The 21503-nt window shown below is 30.3% G+C and overlaps 1 protein-coding gene, 1 long non-coding RNA gene and 1 pseudogene across 4 annotated transcripts; 1 reads left to right on the plus strand and 2 right to left on the minus strand.

Moving 5' to 3' along the window:
- Positions 1–647: 647 nt before the first annotated feature.
- On the minus strand, positions 648–4168 carry LOC106369646 (annotated as a pseudogene).
- Positions 4169–4941: 773 nt separating this feature from the next.
- On the plus strand, positions 4942–8180 carry LOC106370345. Its single transcript, XR_007317192.1, has 6 exons — positions 4942–6890; positions 7077–7129; positions 7228–7342; positions 7424–7604; positions 7682–7742; positions 7862–8180. It is a non-coding gene; the product is annotated as an uncharacterized LOC106370345 (long non-coding RNA).
- Positions 8181–10822: 2642 nt separating this feature from the next.
- Positions 10823–16142, minus strand: LOC106371523 (ATPase 3, plasma membrane-type-like). Of its 3 annotated transcripts, none has more exons than XM_048742936.1 (13): positions 16089–16142; positions 15868–15930; positions 14847–14966; positions 14529–14765; positions 13576–14460; positions 13060–13474; positions 12744–12982; positions 12624–12656; positions 12296–12538; positions 12047–12220; positions 11782–11964; positions 11497–11678; positions 10823–11336 (listed from the first exon to the last, which is right to left on the minus strand). In XM_048742936.1, exons 2-13 carry the CDS (start codon positions 15919–15921, stop codon positions 11321–11323), a joined length of 2781 nt encoding a protein of 926 aa, XP_048598893.1. In that variant the 5' UTR covers positions 15922–15930; positions 16089–16142; the 3' UTR covers positions 10823–11320. The 3 variants fall into 3 exon arrangements, with proteins under 3 accessions (XP_048598893.1, XP_048598891.1, XP_048598892.1); XM_048742934.1 differs by having other exon boundaries at positions 10823–11211; positions 16089–16141; XM_048742935.1 differs by having other exon boundaries at positions 10823–11211; positions 15868–15935; positions 16089–16117.
- Between the last annotated feature and the right edge of the window lie 5361 nt (positions 16143–21503).

Here is a 21503-nt window from a genome sequence, read left to right on the forward strand (position 1 = left end):
GTGATATTTTTATTTGGACCATCATTTAAATTTTATATTAAATGTATATCACTAATGCTAATACATATAATATTTTTAACTACTTTAATCATAATATCTTTTATATCTTTTAATTTTTTTTAAAAAAAATTAAAATTCTAACAAATCTCTTGAAAAAGATTATAATAAGATCTTAATTGTCATAAATTGAATATAAATATTTTCAACTAATTTTGTAATTAGTAATGAAATGTTACTAAAAAATAAAATTATATCCTATTTTATCAATTTTATAATAATATCTATCATTTTAAAATAAAAATGTTATATTGAACAAAATATGATAAAATTATTTTAAATTGATAAGTTAACATATTTTATTTTCATACATATAAAATATTTATGCTAAAAATATAATATGTTGGTAGAACGGGTTAATATTAGTAAACTATATAATACATGTATAAAAATTTAACTTATCTTAAACTTTTTAATATACAGTAATTTATTATATAAAATTAATAAACATTAAAAAATTACTAAAAAAATCTAGCGATTTGAATTACGGATCATGATTGTAATAAATTAAATACAAAATTGTTTTCATATATGTTCTTTCATGCATTCCAAAAAATAGTTTAGCAATCAAATGCAAATTTAGTAGGACAAATATATAATAAGCAACATATATATGTGATGATTTTAATTTATTGCATGAAGACTATAAAATTATTATATTTGACATAATTATACAAACATTTAAATATGTGAGTAACATTAAAAATATATAATAATTATGTAAAACAAATATCTATATATATATATACATATATATATATATATAAAAATGTGAAAATATATACCCGTCGGTTGTGTGGGTAGAAATCTAGTTCAAACTTAAAATATATAGCTAAATCATCTAAACATTATGATAAAATGATATATATAATATTCTTCGGCTGGGCTTGATAGATTTCACGAATTTCATTTCATAATAGTTGGACTCCAAAGGTCCATAACAGACACAATACATCTCCAATATAACACAAAATCTATATCTGAGAGCATGATTAACTCGGGTTCTTAATTGAGAGTCTTAATTTATGATGACATTTTTTTTTCTTACATTTTTCGGCTAAGAGCTAGCTTTTATAGTTCTTATATCTCTTATTTAAATAATAGTTATTAGCTTTGCTTAGTTAAAAGCTAAAAAATGCTTTTTAGCTCAAGTTAAGAATCTTACCTTAAGAATCCGGGTTTATCATGGCCTGACTATGCTATAATAGCACATGGTATACACAAGCCTGTTTTTTCTTAACTGTTGTTCTTTCTCGTCCGTAATAGTAATCAATTCGTCGTTTTCTTCATTTCTTGATCGGAAAAAGTTTATTGTCATGGCTGAAGTGGCTCCAAGAAACATGAAGAGAACGAGGGGTCGAACCCACCGCCGACACCAACTGCCACCGCAGGACCAGCAGGGGCAAAGAAGGAAAATGGTGACAATCCCCAACCGCCGCATCCATATCCATAACCACCGATCAAAGGTGGTGCGACCGGAGGATTAACGTAGATGTTGGTCCTATAAACAGAAAAATGCGTTAGTGATATAAAGTAATCTTTATCCTTTTTTTTTTGTAACAGAATAATTTAAGCCACTGAACCTAAGAGGATTGCTTAAGAGCATCTCCAATGTAAAACTCCATTTTTTCCTCCAAAATGGAGTAAAAGTAAAAATGGAGTAAAATTGCTCCAACCCTATTCCATTTCCCACTCTATAATGGAGTGATGAACAAACAAAAAATAGTTTACTCCATTTATGGAGTAAATTTCATTATGGAGTGAGATATGAAGTTGGATTGGAGCATTCCTTACTCCATATTCACTTTTACTCCATTTTAGTCTTTATCCTCCAAACGCCAACTTTTGTGTGTTTGGCTGTTTGCATTTACTTTTGCATTTACTTACATATGAAAAAGCATTCACAAGACAATCATTTGTCTAAAATCTATATCATTTTTGTTCTTCGTTTTTTTTAATGATTAATCAAAAAAAATTGTTCATAAAGCTAACGGTTATTTGAAAAAAAAAACTGCATAACCAAGGTGTAACCTTCGTGGTTTGGTGTTTTGTATCCAAAGTATCTCTATAATATTATTTGACAAGTCAGTTTCCTACGTGTCGCGCTTACGTTAATTCTTACAACGGCTATTTACAGAAGTACTCTTAATAAATGAAACTATTATTTCAAATTGACATTATTAAAGCTATTTAATAATTTATTCCATTTAAATTTTAGTTTCCTTTGTATATTTTGTTAAATTATATATAATAAAAAGGAAATATTCATATAATAAAAACGAAGTTAATATTTACAAAAACGAATATAGTTTATTCCAATTTACATTTTAAATTTTAGTTTCCTTTTTTATTTTTTTCTAAATAGCATATATAATAAAAAAGAAAATGTTCATTTATTAAAAACGAAAATACTATTTACAAAAAGGAAAGACAAGTTTTTTTATAAAAAGATATTTATATAATGTGATTTCATAAAAAATAAAGTTCACAAAAAACAGTTTTGATGTTAAAAAAGATAACCTCTCTTTAAAACATAATATTAAACAATATAATATATATTAATTAATAAAAATATTGTATTTATGTCAGCCATTTTCTTAGATTTTTACAAAAGGTAATTTAAGTAACATATACTAAAATATCACTGATGAACTAAAAATATTTTATAAGTGATACGAATGAGATGTTTATTCAATTTTATAAAATTTATTTTTGTTAAACTTTTAACTATGAGTTTTCAAAATTTTACAAATCTACAAATATCAAATTAAACGAAAGAATTTACAAAATTTTATATATATTTAAATAAAAATCTGAACTAATGAAATAAATAAAATCAAATTTAGTTTAACTAGAATCAAAAGTAATTGTGCTTCGAATTGAAAACATATGTGTAGTTTAATATCATCCACAAATGAGTAATTTAGACAATATATATTTTAAAGTCCAAGACCAAAATATAAATGTAAAAAATAAAACTTAATCAAAATAATAATCTATATTAGCACAAAAAATACTACGGTTAAATATGGAGAATTAAATACAATTCAATATACCAAAATAATAATCACATCATCGACTAAAGATATTATATATTCAAATTTTATGTCTAATTAAAATTATATAATGTTATTTAAAATAAATCAAACATATAAATTAAAATTAGAGTATTAGTAATGAAAATATTTTTATTTGTATATATTTATATCCGTGCATGAGCACGGAAAAATCACCTAGTTAAAAATATATAGAATACAAATGCTTTAAAGTTTGTTAGTAATGGGCTAGTATCATATACTTTGAATTTCGAGAATGTTAAACAAGTCTAAAATAGAGAGCTTCAGATAACAAAAAAAAAATATAATTACCTCGATCGGTTGTTAATTCTAGGTGGAGCCGTCGAGGCCTAGGAGCAGAAGACCGAAACGCTTGACCGCCAATTCTTCCACCGCTCTTAGCCGCAGACGCAACTCCAACGGATCCCAAAGCCAAAACGCTAACCGCTAACGTCGCGATTGCCAATTTCGCCAGCTGATTCTCATTTCTCCTAACAAATAAATAAATAATTCTTGAATAAGGTAAATTAAAATTAAAACGGATAAATTTTATAGAAAAGTAAAGAATATTACCTCGGTCAGATTCGTCTTCATGGTGTGGAGCTTTGCATTGCAACTGATTATGTTTGGGTTTGAAACTGTATCGGAAACTGAAAAAAGTTTGATAAGAAGCTTTGTCGTGAAGAAGCTATAGCTCCAAGGTACATGTTTATTGTCTCACTGTACTTTTTGTTCTAGAAGCTTTCTTTCCTTTTTTCTAAAGGATCTTTCCTCGGCTTCTCGGTTTCTTTTCTAGCTTTGGGTTTGTGATAAAGCGATTGCCACGCGACTACATGAGTTACAACTTAGTGGTCGTCTGATCAAGAACACATGCATCCAAGGATTATGATATCCGTTTATGTATATCTTATCGGTCTGAAGATAATTGAACCGCTACTCATCAAATCGGATCCCAATCTTGGACCAAGAAAGAATAATGGGAATGTTATTCTATGTGCATTTTGATTGCCTTTTTTTATCTTTCTCACCGATGCTACTTACTTTAGTGATTCCATAAAACTTTATGGGTATGAATGGTGACCAGGGAACGGTGAGGAATAATGCATTCCCTAACGTTCCTAAAAAAAATCACCATTCACAAGGAATAATAATTCTTTCTCATTCCCTTTCATTCCCTTTTTTATAGAGAATTTAAGAACAAAATGATTCCTTGTTAAATTTGATAAGGAACAGCCATTCCTTTTCGTTCCTGATATTTTGTTTCCGTACATTCCTTTTTTATTCGTTCCTCTTGATTCCCGAATGGTCACCAGTCAGACCCTATATTTAGGCCATTGGTATAAGTCTTACTGCGCGGGATAAAATTATATATAAATTACATTTAGGTATTATATATTTTTTACATATCATAAAATAATAAATATATATTGAACAATTAAAAAATTTTAGTAACTATTACGTATATAATTAAATTAATACAAATACATAAATAAATTTTATTAATCCAAACAAACAATTTTTCTATTTTATATGGTATATAATTAAGTTTAAATGATATTAACATAGATATATAGTAAATTTTTAATATTCATATCTGTTAAATAATATTTTATAATCATATTGTTTTTGATCATTTCTATTTTTTTTTATAACAAAATTTTTAATTCACTGATAACAATTTTTTTTGTGGAATGTTTAATAGTTTTAGTAATTTAGTAATTTATAATTTTGAAAAAAAATCTAAATATTAAGTTGTGAATATTTGTTCAAAGCTTTTATAAAAAAAGTAATTTTAAAAATAAAATATTTATGTATTTTATATTGTATATAATATATTTTAAATGATATATATATATATATAATTTATATATTAATATTTATTAAATGAGACTTTTTACTTATATAAATTTGTAATAATTTGTATCTTGTCATAACATAAATTATAAACCATAGAGCACAAAAAATCCAATGTGAGATTTAACAGCTATAGTCATGTATACTCATTTAAAAAAAATACAAAATATAATATGTATGAAAAAATTAAAATTTTCATTATATAGTTAAAGAGTTTGTTTAATTTATTTTAATAAGTTAAAATCTAAAAAATGATAAGAGTATAGACTAGTTTTTATGAAATTTTTATTATTCATACATTAATTGTCATATATACTTCAGCCACATTAGATAATTTCGTAATTTTTATTTAAGGAAATTATGAAGAATTTTAATAACTAATTTATGATTAATTTAATAAAAAATTATTTAAACAAGAATGTTGCACCATTTCTTTGACTAATAATATTTTAGTTTTATTTTAAATTTTGACTAACAGTATGTTATCATATATTTATCTAATAATAATTTAATCAATTTAATAGGTGGTATAACTAGATTTCTTAAATTTTATGAGATTTTCCTTAAATAAAAATATTTTAAATTTTTTTAACATGATACAAAGCCATCGTATATCTTTCTAAAGCTTTTGCGAACTTCAATGCTTCGTTGAGATTTGTGTTTGCTTAATTTTCTCCATTTGCGTTTTTCTTTTCATATTTTTTTTTCTTTGCACTTTTACATTTAAAATTATAAAGGGTATATGGTCGTTGTCAGTGTAAACCATAATTTTAATAACTTAAAACACTCATATTAGTTTGCATTTAACCAACCTGCAATTAATATTAGAAAAATATCCACATATTAAAAATAGTAGTTACAAAACATATATCATTAATATACTATTAAAGAATCATAAATTAAATAGTCTATTTAAATTTATGTGCTATTAAAAGTATATCAAAAACTGAATTATATTTTTAAATATTATTTATATGGGTTTTTATCGTGTCAGAAACTATCGAATCGCGGATTAATGACAAGTTTTCTGATTTTATTGGGTTTTATCTGGTTTTCCAATATTATATTTTAACTGAATCTGAACTGGATTATATACGGATCACCGGATTTACCGGTTCGATCGTATGTCTGAATCACAAAAACACTGTTAAAAATTATTAAACCCCATAAAATATATACTATTAATTTAGCCCAAAATCTACCAAGTAAATCTTACGTCTAACCAATTCAACAGATGTAACTCTTATAAAATGAATATCTAATTATATAAAGTACACTTTGAATCCCTCCCACAGTGTCCAGCTATGATGCCATGTCACTATTTCAGATGCTCTCGAGCTGACACGTGGCTATTTTAACAAAAACACAGCGGTTCATTAAAGCTTCGTTGTACATGCATCACTTCTTTAAAGATCTGTCGTCATGGGTTTTGTTTGTAAATATTGTGCAATTGGGCTTTAAATTGGAAATTATCCGGGCCCGGCGTGAAGGAGACCCTCTAACCCTAATCCGCTGCAGTGATGAAACGAAGTCTGTCTATCCTCTACGTGCGACGCGCTGCAGCGACGTTCACGATTTCTCACCATCTGAAACAGTCTGAGTAAAGGCTACTTGATTACTCCCATTGATTCACACCCCCACTCCGTCTTCTTCAATGCTGTTTGATCTGAGATGTTGTGGTTTCGGTATAAATACGTGTGAGATTTCCTTTCGTTCATCTCATCATATCTTCATATCTCTTAAATCTCATACTAATAGATCGTGTTATGGCTAACTCAAGGTTTTTTTTCTCTGATCTGAGGTCCGGCAAGTGCTCCTCCGTCGTCGAGGCGAGGCTCCTGTGGTTTCGGTTCTGGGGAGACCAGAAATGTTAAGCCTGGTGGTGAACTGGTGTGGGTCGATATGTTAATGGTTGACGTGAATGTAAGTTCCTTTTTTCCAGATTTTGATAGTTCCTTTTCTGTTTATTAGCACCTATACTTATTTTCCGGTAAAACTCATCCTGATTGTTATCATTGATTTTGATTTCCTGTTAATTAGCATTGATATTTATTTCCAGTTAATTTTCCTCTGTTAATCAACACTGATCTATTTTAAACTATGTTTCAGGTGACCCATATATATATATATATATATATCTATGACGTATATTTCAAACTTCGGTGAGTTACGTCCCTACTATATATCTATGTATGTATACATCTAGACGTATACAAGTGTATTTTAATAATTTGGCTTCCTCATTACCATCTCCTTTCAGCTATCGTGTTGAGATGGCTATTGCTGATGATACTGCTGCAGGAACATTTGTTTGGTTTGATGGTGTGATGAAGAAACTACATAATCTCAGAGCAAGTGAGGCTGTTCAGATGCTGGTAAAATACACCTCTGTCTACTTGCGTTTTTATCGCCTATTAAATAAAAGCTTAATTTGTATTTGGTTTCCTGTCAATTAGGCTGAAGATGGAGTGAACTCTGAAGACTCTAGGAGACTAGGATACCTTCGTTCATTTCAGATATGGAAAGAAAGTCAATACACTTTCCAGGTGAGGGTCACTGCTTATAACTTACCCGGCAATCATAAGACGTTTACCATAACATGATATATGAAGCAACGTTTCAGAAAGAAACAACAATGTAAGTATAATGTGTAATAGTATTAATAGTGTTAGTTTATTGACGGCATTCCACTAACGTTTTGTATACTTCTTTAGATTGATATTCAGCATTGTTGATGAGCTTGGTCGTGTGCGAGACGATGACGTGGGTGACAATGTAAGTATAATGTGTAATATGTTATCTCATTGTCTTTTTTTTTTTTGCTAAAAAGCCTTATCTCATTGTCTTATCGCTGTTTACGAATACGTATATGTATAACAATCTCAATGGATCAGGGAGGTAACGAGGATGATGATGACAACATGCCTAATGGCAAGCCAGCTCCTGTTGGGTTTGCATCTGGAAGGGCCACTGGTAATGGATCAGATGGGTCTATACGGTACTGCGCGTAAGAATCCGGATGTCTCATCCTCTAAGGTGGTCAAGAAGGCGCGTGTTGCTTAGGATGTAGCAGTAACAAATTTTTGATCAGAATCTCAGTTTTAATAATACTTATGCATCTTTGTTTAATTTCAAGTATTTGGATATTTATGTTTTAGATATTCCCAATTATATGGGTACTTTTAAGTTTGTTTCAGTCTTTATTCACTTTTATATTATGGAGTCTATTTAGCATTCCAGTATAAATTGTTCTTAATACAGATCATATACGAAAGTGAAATTCTGTTATCATTTGATCGACCATATTTAAAGACTACCATTTCTTATTTAAACAGCCAAGTCACTTTGTGTTTGGGATATTAATGGAGAGATTATTTTTGATATTGGCCAAATTTTAAAATTTTATGTTTTGACAATTGAATTTGGTGAGTCTTATGTTAACTTATAAAGTTTAAAATTTGTTACTTTATTTTAAAGTTTAAATAATGTTTTAAGCTTATAAAGTTGCTATTTGCTAATTTTAATTTGTCTAGAGTCGGTTACGTCATACACACGCAAAACACGATTGTAGAATATAAACGTAGAAGTCATGGGGTTGGTCTGTAAACCAATAAAACCGAATACAGAATTAATTTATTCACTTATAAAAACAAAACACTTTACATTAACGTAAAAAATCAACAAGCCAATATTTGCTTTAAGCTTCGACGAGAACATCGTTTTCAAAACTACAAATGCTATTAGTTTATGGGGTATATAAAGATTTTGCCAGCATACTACTCTATCTTATCTTAGAACACTGTCTTAGAGATTTATATTTCCTGTAGAAACATCATACTAAAACTTACACTTAAGTCATATTATTGGTTTCAAATACAGACACCCAAATATGTATATTATGTGTTCCACCGGTTAAAAATATCTATGGAATATATATCGTACAAACTTATTCACATATGACTAATAATAAATCGTCCAAATATTAACTTTTCTCAGATATATTTACCTAATCTAAAATACTAATAATGCCACCCCAAGAAAAAAAAACTAATTATCAAGATTGCATGATTATTTTAGTCTTAAAAAAACCTTCCAAAATAAACTAATATGTATATTTTAATTCATAAAAAATATATTAGAAAAATTATTCTAACTATCTAAATAATTTTTAAATCTTCATCCCGCCCGCAGGGCGGGTCGGCCCTAGTAAAATATAAATATAACGTTGTTACATAAGAGCGTATATACAAAATCTCAAATAAACTAAGTGATAAATTATATAATTTTAAGCAAAAAAAAACATTTCACTTTTCGGTATAATATGATTTTAAAACTTAATAATGTACATCACAATAAAATCACTATTTTAAATCAACTTTTTATTTACCGGAAAAACTTGCGGTTTCGAAGCGATTACTTTTATAAGTAGAAGGGTATATTGAAACTAAATTGACCATATAAAAACCTTTTATTTTTTTTTTTGGTAAAAATGTTAAATATTATTACCGATTTTCAATTTTTGACAGACGTTACAGTGTAAACAAGTAGCGGAAACAACAAACAACAACACCATAATAACTACGCAGCAACAACGGAACAGACCGAAAGCAATACAAACTCAAGCGATTAAACGGATAATAGTGAGAAGGGCGCAGACCTACCAACCACAAGAACTAGATGAGAAAACCCGTAAGTTGCCGCGAGCTACCGAGAGAAGGGCGCCCTCAAACCCTGAATGCTACGGTTCCTACAGCTTCCAACGAGAACCCATAGCGTACTCGAGCGGAGAATCTGAACACGAAACCATAGAAAGGCCAGAAAATAGAAACCACCGGCGGTACGAGGAGAAGCCGAGACACGACGATGCCGTCGTTCAGTAGTTTGCGCCAGAGATTACCGCCTCTTTTGCATTCCACCGGGACCGTATACACCATCTAACCGCTACCCATATAGAGTAGACGGATCGTGAACCAGACAACCCTCCGGAGGAAACAAATCCGAAGCCACACTATGACCCGAGTGACTAACTATCGCACCAAAGAACACACCTGAGCTGATACTCGCTCACGAGACACGAACACCATGTTGAAGAGATTATTTGAGAAGAGCGAGGGACGGAGCAGGCCACAACCGCTACCACCATTTTGATTTGAGGGGTGACTGCCCATACCGGAGCCACAGACGAACTGAGACGAACCAGAGGAAGCTAAACACCAACACGCTGCCACGAGGGACCACAGAGAAGCGAACCGACGCCTCCGCCATCCACGAAACCCACACGCGCTACTACCAACGGAGAACACACCAGAGGCACCACAAACAAAACAGAGAGACACGAGCCTTACCGGAGACGGCGAAACTCAGAGCTCCAACTCAACAAGCAGCCTCGAATACCACCAGACGCCACACCGGAGGAAGAACACGAGACCAACGGAGAGCTTGACAGCGCCGCACACGCCTCTACACTCGGAGGAGAAGACCAAGCGCATGGGAAAAATTCCGGAGAGACCTAAACAGATGCAGGATAAAACGTGACAGCAGGAGACACCGTCCTCAAGCATCTCCAGTCACCACATTCCTAGATCTAAGTTCGGGTAAAACCAGATCTGATGCGTTGGACCACCACTCCCTCAGCCGCAGAAGACAGAGACGACAGAGGAGAAGCAAAGACGAAAAAAGGTGAGGCCCGGCGGCCGCCTGAGAGCACGGTGGCGACCGCCGGAAACGAGACTAAGCGGCTGAAACCCTAAAGAGGTAGAGAGAAGCTAGAGAGAATGGGCTTTTAGAGAGAGAATGGGCTTTTTTCTTTTCATGTAAAAAAAAAAACCTTTTATTTTTCTTGTAACTTAATCAACGGCAGTGAATAGTTTTGTTATATTCACTTATTATGTATGTTTAACATTGTATAAACCTAAGATGTCATCATATTACTTTTGTCTTTTGTCTCCAACACAGAGCAAACTGAAAACACAACTATAATTAAGCCTAAAATCAAGGAAGAAGAAAAAGAAACTCTCGGGGTTTAGAGGAATTTAACACTAACATTAACTGAATAAAATAAAACCTTATTCCCTTCTATCTCTTAAACAAACGATCTTCTTCTTCTTCTCCCTTAATCATGTTCTGGTTAAAATTGGGTCCATCTTGTCATTAAACGGTGTAGTGACCAGCCGTCTCAATATCAAGTCCCTTCAGCTTCACCACTGACTCTACATGTCCTTTAAGCGTATGAAGTTCCCTTAGCCTTCAACCAACAATAACAAATTAACAACACATTAAAACCCTAACGTTACTCACAAGAAGCCCTCAGATATCTTCAGCTTCTCTGGATCTGAGTTCTACTTGCTAAAGAATCAAATAATCCTGGAACTTTAACAAAAAAAAAAAAGAAAGAAATAAAGAAAAAGAAATAGAAAACCTCAGATTTTTGTTTAATTTGTGATTTAAAACTTTAAGAATATAAGGGCATCATTATCTAGAGACTCAAAATTTTACTTTAACGTTTTAAAAAACAGTAAATATATATTACCTTGAAATCTCAGCTCGTCTCTTGGCTTGCTCTGCGATCTCAGAAAGTTCTCTGTAGCCACCTTTCTCAGGGAAAACATTAGCCGATTCTTGATTCTGAAGACCATGTAAAGACCTTTGTGCGAGAGCCCATTGTGCCGATCTCTCCTCTATCCCATAGTTTTGCTTAGTCGTAAACGCAGTCTTTAAGACAAAAAGGAGAGACAGAGATATTGTGTTGGTCTTAAGAACACTTATCAGAACAAGAATAACGTAGTAAACAAGTAACTAAGAAACCAAAACATACCTTGTTGTCAATGAGATTGTTCCATGCGGTTCCGGATAGTATGTACCGGATAGCAAACTTGAGTACGTCTAAAGGAATGTAAAAGACAATACTGTAAAGCCAGATAACTCCAGCCCATCCAAGCCCTATTCCTTTAATTCTAGCAAACTCCCAATTCGCAAAAACCGCAACCCCCGTTGCAATCTACAAGATCAAAGTTTATGAATAAGTAAGGAGAGTTTAAGAATCAAGAAAGCAGAAACAGAACCATGTTTTGTTCTTTTACCGCTTGTGCAATCCAGAAGGCAATAAGCAAGAGCCATCCAGGTCGTTCAAGAAAAGACCAGCCTCTTGATCTAGTGACGAAGATAAGAGCTTGACTCACAATACTGACTTGTAAGTACAAAGCAGACATCATTTCATGTTCATTTCCTCTCAAATCTCTCACATGGAATGTTCTCTAAAAGAAACAAGAAAACAAAACAGAGTTATGCTTGCGTGACAAGGAAATTGATTATATGTTAGATATATATACCGGGAAGAAGTCGGTTCTGTAAGCAGCCCAGAAGAAAACGACGGTCATCAAAGCCATGTAGCCTCCAAGGACAATGCCGGTTGCGAAGATTTCTTTGAGTTTCCAGCTATCTGGTGTAGGAGAAGGCACCACTTTGTCCTTTGAGATGGTCATGATTGTTCCATCGTTTAAGATAGCAATGATCAGAACCATGAATGGCGAAAAGTCGAACTTCCATATCAAAGCGATGAGCATGAAACCAAACTGTAAAAAAGGCACAAAGGAGAGATCATTAACAAAGAGATAATATGATGATATTCAAGAATGCATACAAGTTTTGATTACTTACCACTATACGGATAGTGATTGAGACTGCATAAATCTGTTTGAAAAAAGAACAAAAAACAAGTGAAATTTGGTGAAAAATATATAAACTATAGCTAAAGAGAGAAGCATGCAGAACACTCACTGTGTAGTTCTTCATTCTTTGGAAAATGGCTCTACTGGTTAGAACCGCGCTGATGATAACACTGAGCCCAGGCTCAGTGAGAACAATATCAGAAGCGCCACGTGCAGCATCTGTAGCATCAGCAACAGCTATACCAATATCAGCTCTCTTCAAAGCAGGAGCATCGTTCACTCCATCACCAGTCATTCCACATATATGCTTCAAATCTTGCAACTTCTTCACAATCTCATACTTGTGCTCTACGTAAACAAAGAAGGGCCATGTAAGAGAGAGAGATAGCAAGCTTATGAAGACAACAAAACTCTAGTTAACCAACCTGGGAAGACACCAGCGAAGCCATCAGCTTTCTCAATGAGCTCTTCAACGGGAATAGCAGCTAGGTTTGCATCTTTGTGGTTACCAAGAAGAGAAGCTGATGGGTACATGTTTGATCCCATCCCCAGCCTACGTCCTGTCTCTTTGGCAATAGCAAGCTGATCACCTGTAATCATCTTGACGTTGACACCAAGGTCTAACGCTCTTCTAATGGTATCTGCACTATCATGTCTTGGAGGATCAAACAAAGGCAACACACCAACGAACTCCCATGGACCACCAGAGCTTTCCTTTGTTCTCTCAGGTACTGTCTGTCTCGCAACAGCTAATGACCTAAGTCCCCGCTCAGCGTACTTATCAATTGCTGAGTGTATTCTCTTCCTCAGATCAGCTCTCGCGTTACAAAGATCAAGAATCTGAATATATCATCAAAAGGTTATTACGTGACTTGCAAGTAACACAAAATGAGATTCTAGTTACTTGACTTGCAAGAAACACTAAATAAAATTCTAGTTACCTGCTCTGGAGCTCCTTTGCTTACTCGGTGCCAGTCGCCATTACCATCAATGTAAGTGAGTGCTGTTCTCTTGTCAACTGGATTGAACGGGAAGAAGTGAATCTCCCTAATACCAGCTCTTGCCTCTTTAGGATCAGCAAGCATACCAACCATAGCAGCATCAATTGCATCTTGATTCTCTGTTCTTGAAGCCCTAGCAGCTAAAAGCAAGACCTCTTCTTTCTCAACGCCTCTAGCACAAACCTCAATCAGATTCTTGTCAACACTCAGCTTGTTTAGCGTCAGCGTCCCGGTTTTATCACTGCACAGAACATCCATGCCAGCCATCTCTTCAATGGCTGTCATTCTTTTGGTGATAGCTCCTTGTTCAGACAACTTGTGGGAGCCAATAGCCATTGTCACTGACAGAACAGTAGGCATTGCAATGGGGATCCCACCAATCAAAAGCACAAGGAGGTTGTCGATACCGTCTCTGTACTTTCTGCGCTGGATAGGGTACATAACTATTATCTCAATCACAATACCTACCGCAATGGAGATGATGCAGAAGTTTCCTATTGCGGTAAGAACTTTCTGGAAATGTCCCACTTGGTTTGTGCTGTCGACAAGATGAGCTGCTTTGCCAAAGAAGGTGTGGACACCAGTGGCGATCACAACCGCTTCAATCTCACCTTGCTTGCAAGTAGAACCCGAGAACACTTCTTCTCCTGGACCTTTTGTTGCGGGGAGGGATTCACCGGTTAAAGCAGATTGGTCTACTTTTAAAGCATCGCCTTCTAGAAGACGTGCATCAGCAGGAATGATGTCACCTAACTTGATGCTCACGATATCTCCAGGCACAAGAATGGAAGCTTCTTGCTCACTCCATTTGCCATCTCTTAGAACCTACACAATATATATTGTTACTTGTGAAACAAGCAATCTAGTGGAACAATGAGAGGATGAAAGAGAACCTTAGTTTTGGGAGCAAGACCAGCCATGAGAGCAGCAGCAGCATTACCAGCATTGTTTTCTTCCCAAAAGCTGATGGTTGAGTTAATAACCAGAAGACAAACAATACCAACAAAGTCTTGCCAATCAGGTGGACGTCCATCTCCATTAGCCAAGGCAATGGCCATGATTGCAGCTGCTTCCATGACCCAAGAGAGAGGGTTCCACATAAAACCCAAGAACTTTAGTATCTTGCTTTCCTGATTTAGTTAAGGAGAATGATTAGTGTGATTCATTTATGTAGTCCATTAAGAAAACTACGTATACAGGTTTAGTTTAACCTTTTTCTCCTCGAGCTTGTTTGGACCAAAGAGCTGGAGTCTGCTTTCTCCTTCTGCTCCAGATAGTCCATCTCTGCTGCATTTCAACTGCTGGAACACTTCTTCTATTGGTATTTTCTCCTGCAATTAATATAAACATGATTCAGTTATCTCATATTTTATGAAATGTTTCATCCTGTCTATATATATGCTGACTAGTGTTTCTTCTAACGGTCATACGACATCAGAACAAAACAAACTACATAAAATATGGTCAATAGGAAAGAACTGATGTTAAAAGAAGAAGAAAAATCATCGACCAACAAGAAAATAATAAATAAACATTATTTTTTTACTAATTAAAAAGATATATTTAACAGGTGTAATATATTCTGTTGTAAAAGCCCCAATAGTTTTAATGGTCCATTGTAACCGAAGATAATGGTAGGGGCAGATCCGTCAATATAGCACGGGATATTTTAGCCGAGTCCAGAGAATCAGGTGAATATTGGAATTTAGGTTCATCTAGGAGAAGTGATTAAAGATGATTGTGCAATTTTCCGTGAGTATGAAAATTCCAAAAACGTAATTAATGAATACCAACAAATTGACTAATTAAAACCTCTCTTAAGAAAGAATTTTCAAAGTAGGTAAACCCCAAAAAAGAATCATGTCAAAGCAAAGAGTACTACTTAATAATACTATACTTTTAAGGTAATTATAAATAACATAATTGTTAGCTTAATTCCCGTGATCTGCGATTTGTATAGATACTCAAAATCTAGAGGAAATAAAAGAAGAAAAAAGGTTAAAAAACACCAGAAATCCTGAAGTAAGTTCTGGTTGTTCATGAATATTTATCATTCTCATCGATGAAACGAAAAATCTCGAGTGAAACTTGAAAAAGATCGAATCAATGTAAAAGAACAGCGTAGTGAAAATATATCACCAAACTCCATTAATACGTTATGTTTAATTCAACAATTATAAGGAGTTTAAAGATATAGTTAATAAAAAGTGTATAAAGAAAGAACATTCATACCAAATCAACATTCTCGTTCTTGATATCCTCAAGAGAACCACCACCACCCACCATGTTTTGCCTCTGGCCTTCGTCAGACAGGAAGATCGTTAGAAATCATTCAGAAAAAAACTACGGAAAGTTAAGCCAGAAAATAAAGTAACGATGATGAAGATATATTCGAGGTTACAAAAAGAAGAAAATATAAAGAATGGACAGAGAGAAATCGAATTGAAACGAACCAGATTCTTCTGAGAAAAGAGAGCAAGTGAAGGTGAACTACGTTGGCTATTTGGTTGCTCTATTTATATCCCCTTGCACCTTTAACGATGCCGTTTTTGGTTTCTCGACTTCTTTTTAATATTCTCAGCCCAACAAGTCGGAAAAGGTTATTATTCTGAAAATTTTATCATCTCTCTTTTTATTTTATTTTTGTTTAACTTAGTTATTATCGCTTTGTCAATGAGGTATTTTAAAAAGATAAATATCATCACTGTTTTTATATCATTAATGTTAACTCGGTTAAACTTTGACATTTGACTTCCAAGTCTCGTCATGTTATTGAAATTGTTCATCGAGGATATTGTTGTCTTATTATTTTCTACGCTACACATAGAGATATTACTCAATTTATTAAAATATTTTTTTCTTATAACACAAAATCTTATTAAATTGAAAATAAAAAACGAAATTATTAAAGTTTCAATCGTTAAACCAATTGATCCTATTAATTTTACATGGCTGGGGTATACCCGTTTTTCAAATTTTCCCTTTTTCAAACTTTTATTGAAAATACTATATTAAATTATTTCCGAAATATCATTAGAATACTCAAAATTTTGGATAATAATAAAGCTCTATAGATACAGCTATTTTTCAGATTTAGTCGTTTTCAAAAGATTTGAATCATCTTGGATTATCTTGGGATAAGAAAAAGATCAACTAAAATATTGTACATAATAAACTTTTCTCAAAAAGGCAAACCTAGTATTATTTTGTTGATGTTAAAAGGCAAACCTAAATGATAATACTCTCTAAAACTATCGTGTGTTCTTTTTGATAAAAGTTTAAAAAAATAAATAAATAAGTTTTAAAAACGTTATAATTACCACTCCCACATTAAAATAATCAGGTATACCTAAGGAGACTGTTTTAATTAAGACTGGGCACAAAATAAATACTTGCAAGTTTTTAGGTACGTAATCCTTGTCCTGTCTTGCCTTGTTCGAGTAGTTTGATTTAATACTTGTACTTGGATTAATTCTTTTAATCAAATACTCGTTCTATCAAGTTGCTTGACTCGACTTGTTATTTGCCAAAATCAAATACTTGTTTATAAAATATTTTATTACTTGCAATTACTTGAAACAGAAATACGTAAATAATAATTTTTTTAGTGATTAATAAGTATTTTTAAGCGGATAACAAGTATTTCTAGCAAAAACAAACGAATAATAATTAACTAAGCAAGTATATATCAAGGCAAACATTAAAAACTAACAATATTTGATACTTGACATGGACTTGCAAACAGTAAAATTTGTTGACTTACTACTTGATTTGATATTGCCTAAGTACTCAATTTTTTCAAGGCAAATACGAAACAAGTAAAAAATATAAGCCAAGTAGCAAGTAATAATGATCAGCCCTAGTTTTAACCTCGTTAAGAACGGCTGGTAGCTAAGCTAACTATATTTGTGAAATCATATCGAAGTTATTATTTTAAGGTGGGAGTATGATTATTAGACAACTATAAAGTTAACAAAATAAATACGTTAGGAATCATGCATAATTTATAGAAGAAAAAAAAACACGCATATACAAATCAATACAATTTTGTTATGGTAGGTGTTTCCTTAGTTAAGATACAAAGGAAAATTGTGAAGAAGGAATTCGAAATAAGTAGGATGGTGGTGGGGACAAACTACACAGCGTCGCAACATATGTTACGTGCAATTATGGTTCGTACACCTTCACGTACTCACTCCACTAACAATGACGTAATTGCTTTGGACTTTGCCTTTAGCTCAGAAACTCATCCTAACTAGTGAAGGTTACTTTTTAACAAAAAGACTAGTGAAGGTTACTACGTTTTATTGTAACGGCTACACATTCATTTCTTTAAAATAAAAAATTCTCATGCTCAAAGTCAGAGCCTGAAAACTAAAACATTAAAAGGGCAAAACAAAACAGATATTAAATAAAAGTATATAAATGAGAGAAGGATTATTAAGGAACAAAGGTGAGGTGGTGAGTAAAGGATGAAATCGAAACATGCAAGGTGCTTGTTGGAAAATGGTTGGATCAACGCTGATTGTGATTTTCATGTTCTTATTCTCAATTTTTGTTTAAAAATGTTCTTATTCTAAATAGTAACTATACAGTTTTAATGTTTTTTTGGGTACAAATGTTAAAATAGTTAGAGCAAATTAGCTCAATATACTTAAAATGGTGGGATACCATACAAATGAGGGAAAATTGTAAAGATGGGAGAAGAAAATTAGAGGAATATAGGGTATAGAGTGCAAATAGAGGATATTTTATGTGTAGGGAGTACAAATTCTCAAATAGTTATGTTTTCTAGTAAATACGTGAATATCTGTAACTTTCATGATCTTTGTAGATTTTTTCACATTTTATCTTATTATATAAAGCTTGGTTCTTCAAAGTTACTAATTAACATGATTGCGATACACGACAATTATATATTTTAAGATTGTGACATGTGTTAATCTATCTCATAATTAAAAATATATATACAAATATATTAACAAAAAATTCTTATTAAAAAGTAATAATAAATATTATGTAATAGTAATTTCCCTTTTTAAAATCCTAATCAAAACATTATTGCAAATGATTATTTGATAATAATTTTCTTTCTAATATTGTGACATGTGTTTAAATATATAATGATTAAAAATATATATAATAAGATAATAAAACAAATTTTGAAAAAATTACTTTTAAAAATTATTTAATAGTAAAAAAGTTTAAAAAATATTTAGTAGTAATGATTAAGAAAATTTTCCTTTTTTCAAATCCTTAAAAATATATTTGAAAATAATTTAGTTAATATAATTTTCCTTTTCAAAATTTTAATGTAAATATAATTATAAAAGTTTATATTGAGCTTGGTTCTTCAAAATTACTAATTAACATGATTGTGACACATGTCAGTTATATATTTAAAAATGTGATATGTGTTAAACTATCTCATGATAAAAAAATATATACACTAAAATAATAAAAACATTTTTTTCTTAAAAAAATAATTATAAATATTATTTAATAGTCTTATTATTATTATTATTATTATTTTTATATATAAAGCTTGGTTTTTCAAAGTTGCTAATTAAAATGATTGTGACACATGTCAATTATATATTTGAAAATGTGACATGTGTTGACCTATCTCATAATCAAAAATATATATACTTAAATAATAAATACATTTTTTCTTAAAAATTAATTATAAATATTATTTAATAGTCTTATTATTATCATTATTATTATCATTATTATTATTGTTAATTTTTATTATAATGTTTGTTTTAAAAGATACCAAAGATAGAGAATTATAAAAGATAAATATTAACTAATTAACATGATTGTGACACATGTCAATTATATATTTAAATGTGATATCTGTTAAACTATCTCATAATCAAAAATATATATACTAAAATAATAATAAACATTTTTTTCTTAAAATTAATTATAAATATTATTAATAGTCTTATTAGTATTATTATTATTTTTATATATACAGCTTGGTTCTTCAAAGTTGCTAATTAACATGATTCTGACACATGTCAATTATATATTTGAAAATGTGATATGTGTTAAACTATCTCATAATAAAAAATATATATTTAAATAACAAAATCAATTTTTTCTTAAAAATTAATTATAAATATTATTTAATAGTCTTATTTTTATCATTATTATTGTTTTTAATTTTTATTATAATGTTTGTTTTAAAAGATACTAAAGATAGAGAATTATAAAAGATAAATATTAACTTTTAAGAAAAAAATGTTAAACAAAAACAAATTGTAAAATCCTACAAGTATAATAAATTATTTAATAAAAAAAATGAAGAAAAACTAACTTTAAAATAAATAATATTACTTTTTAAAAATCCTAATAAAAAAAAATTGTAAAAGTACTCTAATTATTTTCTTATAAGTAACTAACTTTTCCTTTTTAATAGATAATTGTATGTTAAAAAATTATAACCAAAAATAGCTACAAATATTTCACATCTTTATTTAGGTTTAAGTTTTAACATATTATTTTTACAAAACACAATAATATTTACATGAAAAGTATACCTGAGTTTTTTCTTTTAATTTCTTGATACAACTCAATTTTCTTTTAGTTTTGTTGTTGTTGTCGTACATGAGTATGTGTGAATATGATGAATATGATGAATATATGTTTGTATGTATAAGACAAAATATATAAATAATTAAACATAATTTTATATTAAAAATAAAATCGTTGTATAAAAATCTAAAAGAAAAACCAACTATAAAATAACTAATTTCTTTTTTAAAAGACTAAATAAAATAAAAAAAGTAAAAATAATTTTACTTTTCTTATAATTTACTAATTTTACTTTTTAATAATTTTGTGTTAAAATAATATAAACCAAAATTAGCTTCAGATATTTCACTTGATATGATTGTGACAAGTGTCAACTAAAAATTAGATTGTGAATGTGTCAATAAAAACTGTGATTATGTCAAAACAATTTCTTCTTTTCATAAAATTCTAAATAATAGATATTTCAAAAGAAAAATTCTTTTCTAATAATCTTAACCAATTAAGATTTTTTTATTTAAAAAAAAACCTGACCAAAGAGAATTGTAAAATTTTATTTAATAGTAATTTTTACATAAAACATTAATGATAAACATGATAGTACAATTATTTAATTAATAATAAAAAATATAAAATTATTAGTAATATTGAAAAAAATGAATTTTGAAAATGACAAATTTTAATAGTTAATATTAACTGGAAATAATTATTTGATAGAAATTTTGTTTTTTAAAATCCTAGACAAAATATAATTGTAAAATATTATGTAAATAATAATTTCCTTTTCTAAAATCCTAAAAAACTGTAAAAGAATATTTGATAGTTGTTTTAATTTTTTATAAAAAAAAATCCTAAGCAAAAAAAATTTGTATCAAAATTTTAAAATCTTATATTTAAAATAAATGGTGAAAGATATATTTAAAATAAATAATAATTAAATGTAATATAATATAATGTGCCTAAAATTTATTTTGATCAAATATAATTTTAACTTTATTAAAATATAAATAAAATCAAACTGAAGTAGTAAACCAAATCAAAATAAATAAGACTACAAAATACGTTTATGATTTTTTCAAACTTTTGAAATTAAAATATATAAATAATTATGTCCAAATATAAATAATTTTTTTCTAAAATAAGAGAATATTACATCGAAAATTGTTGTTTATGCGCATGAAAAAGTCCTAGTTTATTTTATTTACACTGCAATATAGTTATTTTTTTTTAAAGATTAATTTTCGAAAGTTATTACATGATGTCAAATTACTGTAAAATGCTCAATTTATTATATATATACATATATTTATATTTATATTTTGACAAAA

The sequence above is a fragment of the Brassica napus genome, chromosome A10 (assembly GCF_020379485.1).
Source record: "Brassica napus cultivar Da-Ae chromosome A10, Da-Ae, whole genome shotgun sequence".
Lineage (NCBI taxonomy): Eukaryota > Viridiplantae > Streptophyta > Magnoliopsida > Brassicales > Brassicaceae > Brassica > Brassica napus.

Bases quoted from the DNA above. Each gene is read 5' to 3' on its own strand.
- LOC106371523 (XM_048742934.1), bottom strand. From the start codon at position 15,921: ATGGTGGGTGGTGGTGGTTCTCTTGAGGATATCAAGAACGAGAATGTT. The intron at 14,766-14,846 runs GTTAAACTAAAC...TAACTAAATCAG, and splicing joins ACAAGCTCGAGGAGAAAAAG to GAAAGCAAGATACTAAAGTT. The intron at 11,679-11,781 runs GTATGTTTTGGT...TTTGTCTTAAAG, and splicing joins ACAATCTCATTGACAACAAG to ACTGCGTTTACGACTAAGCA.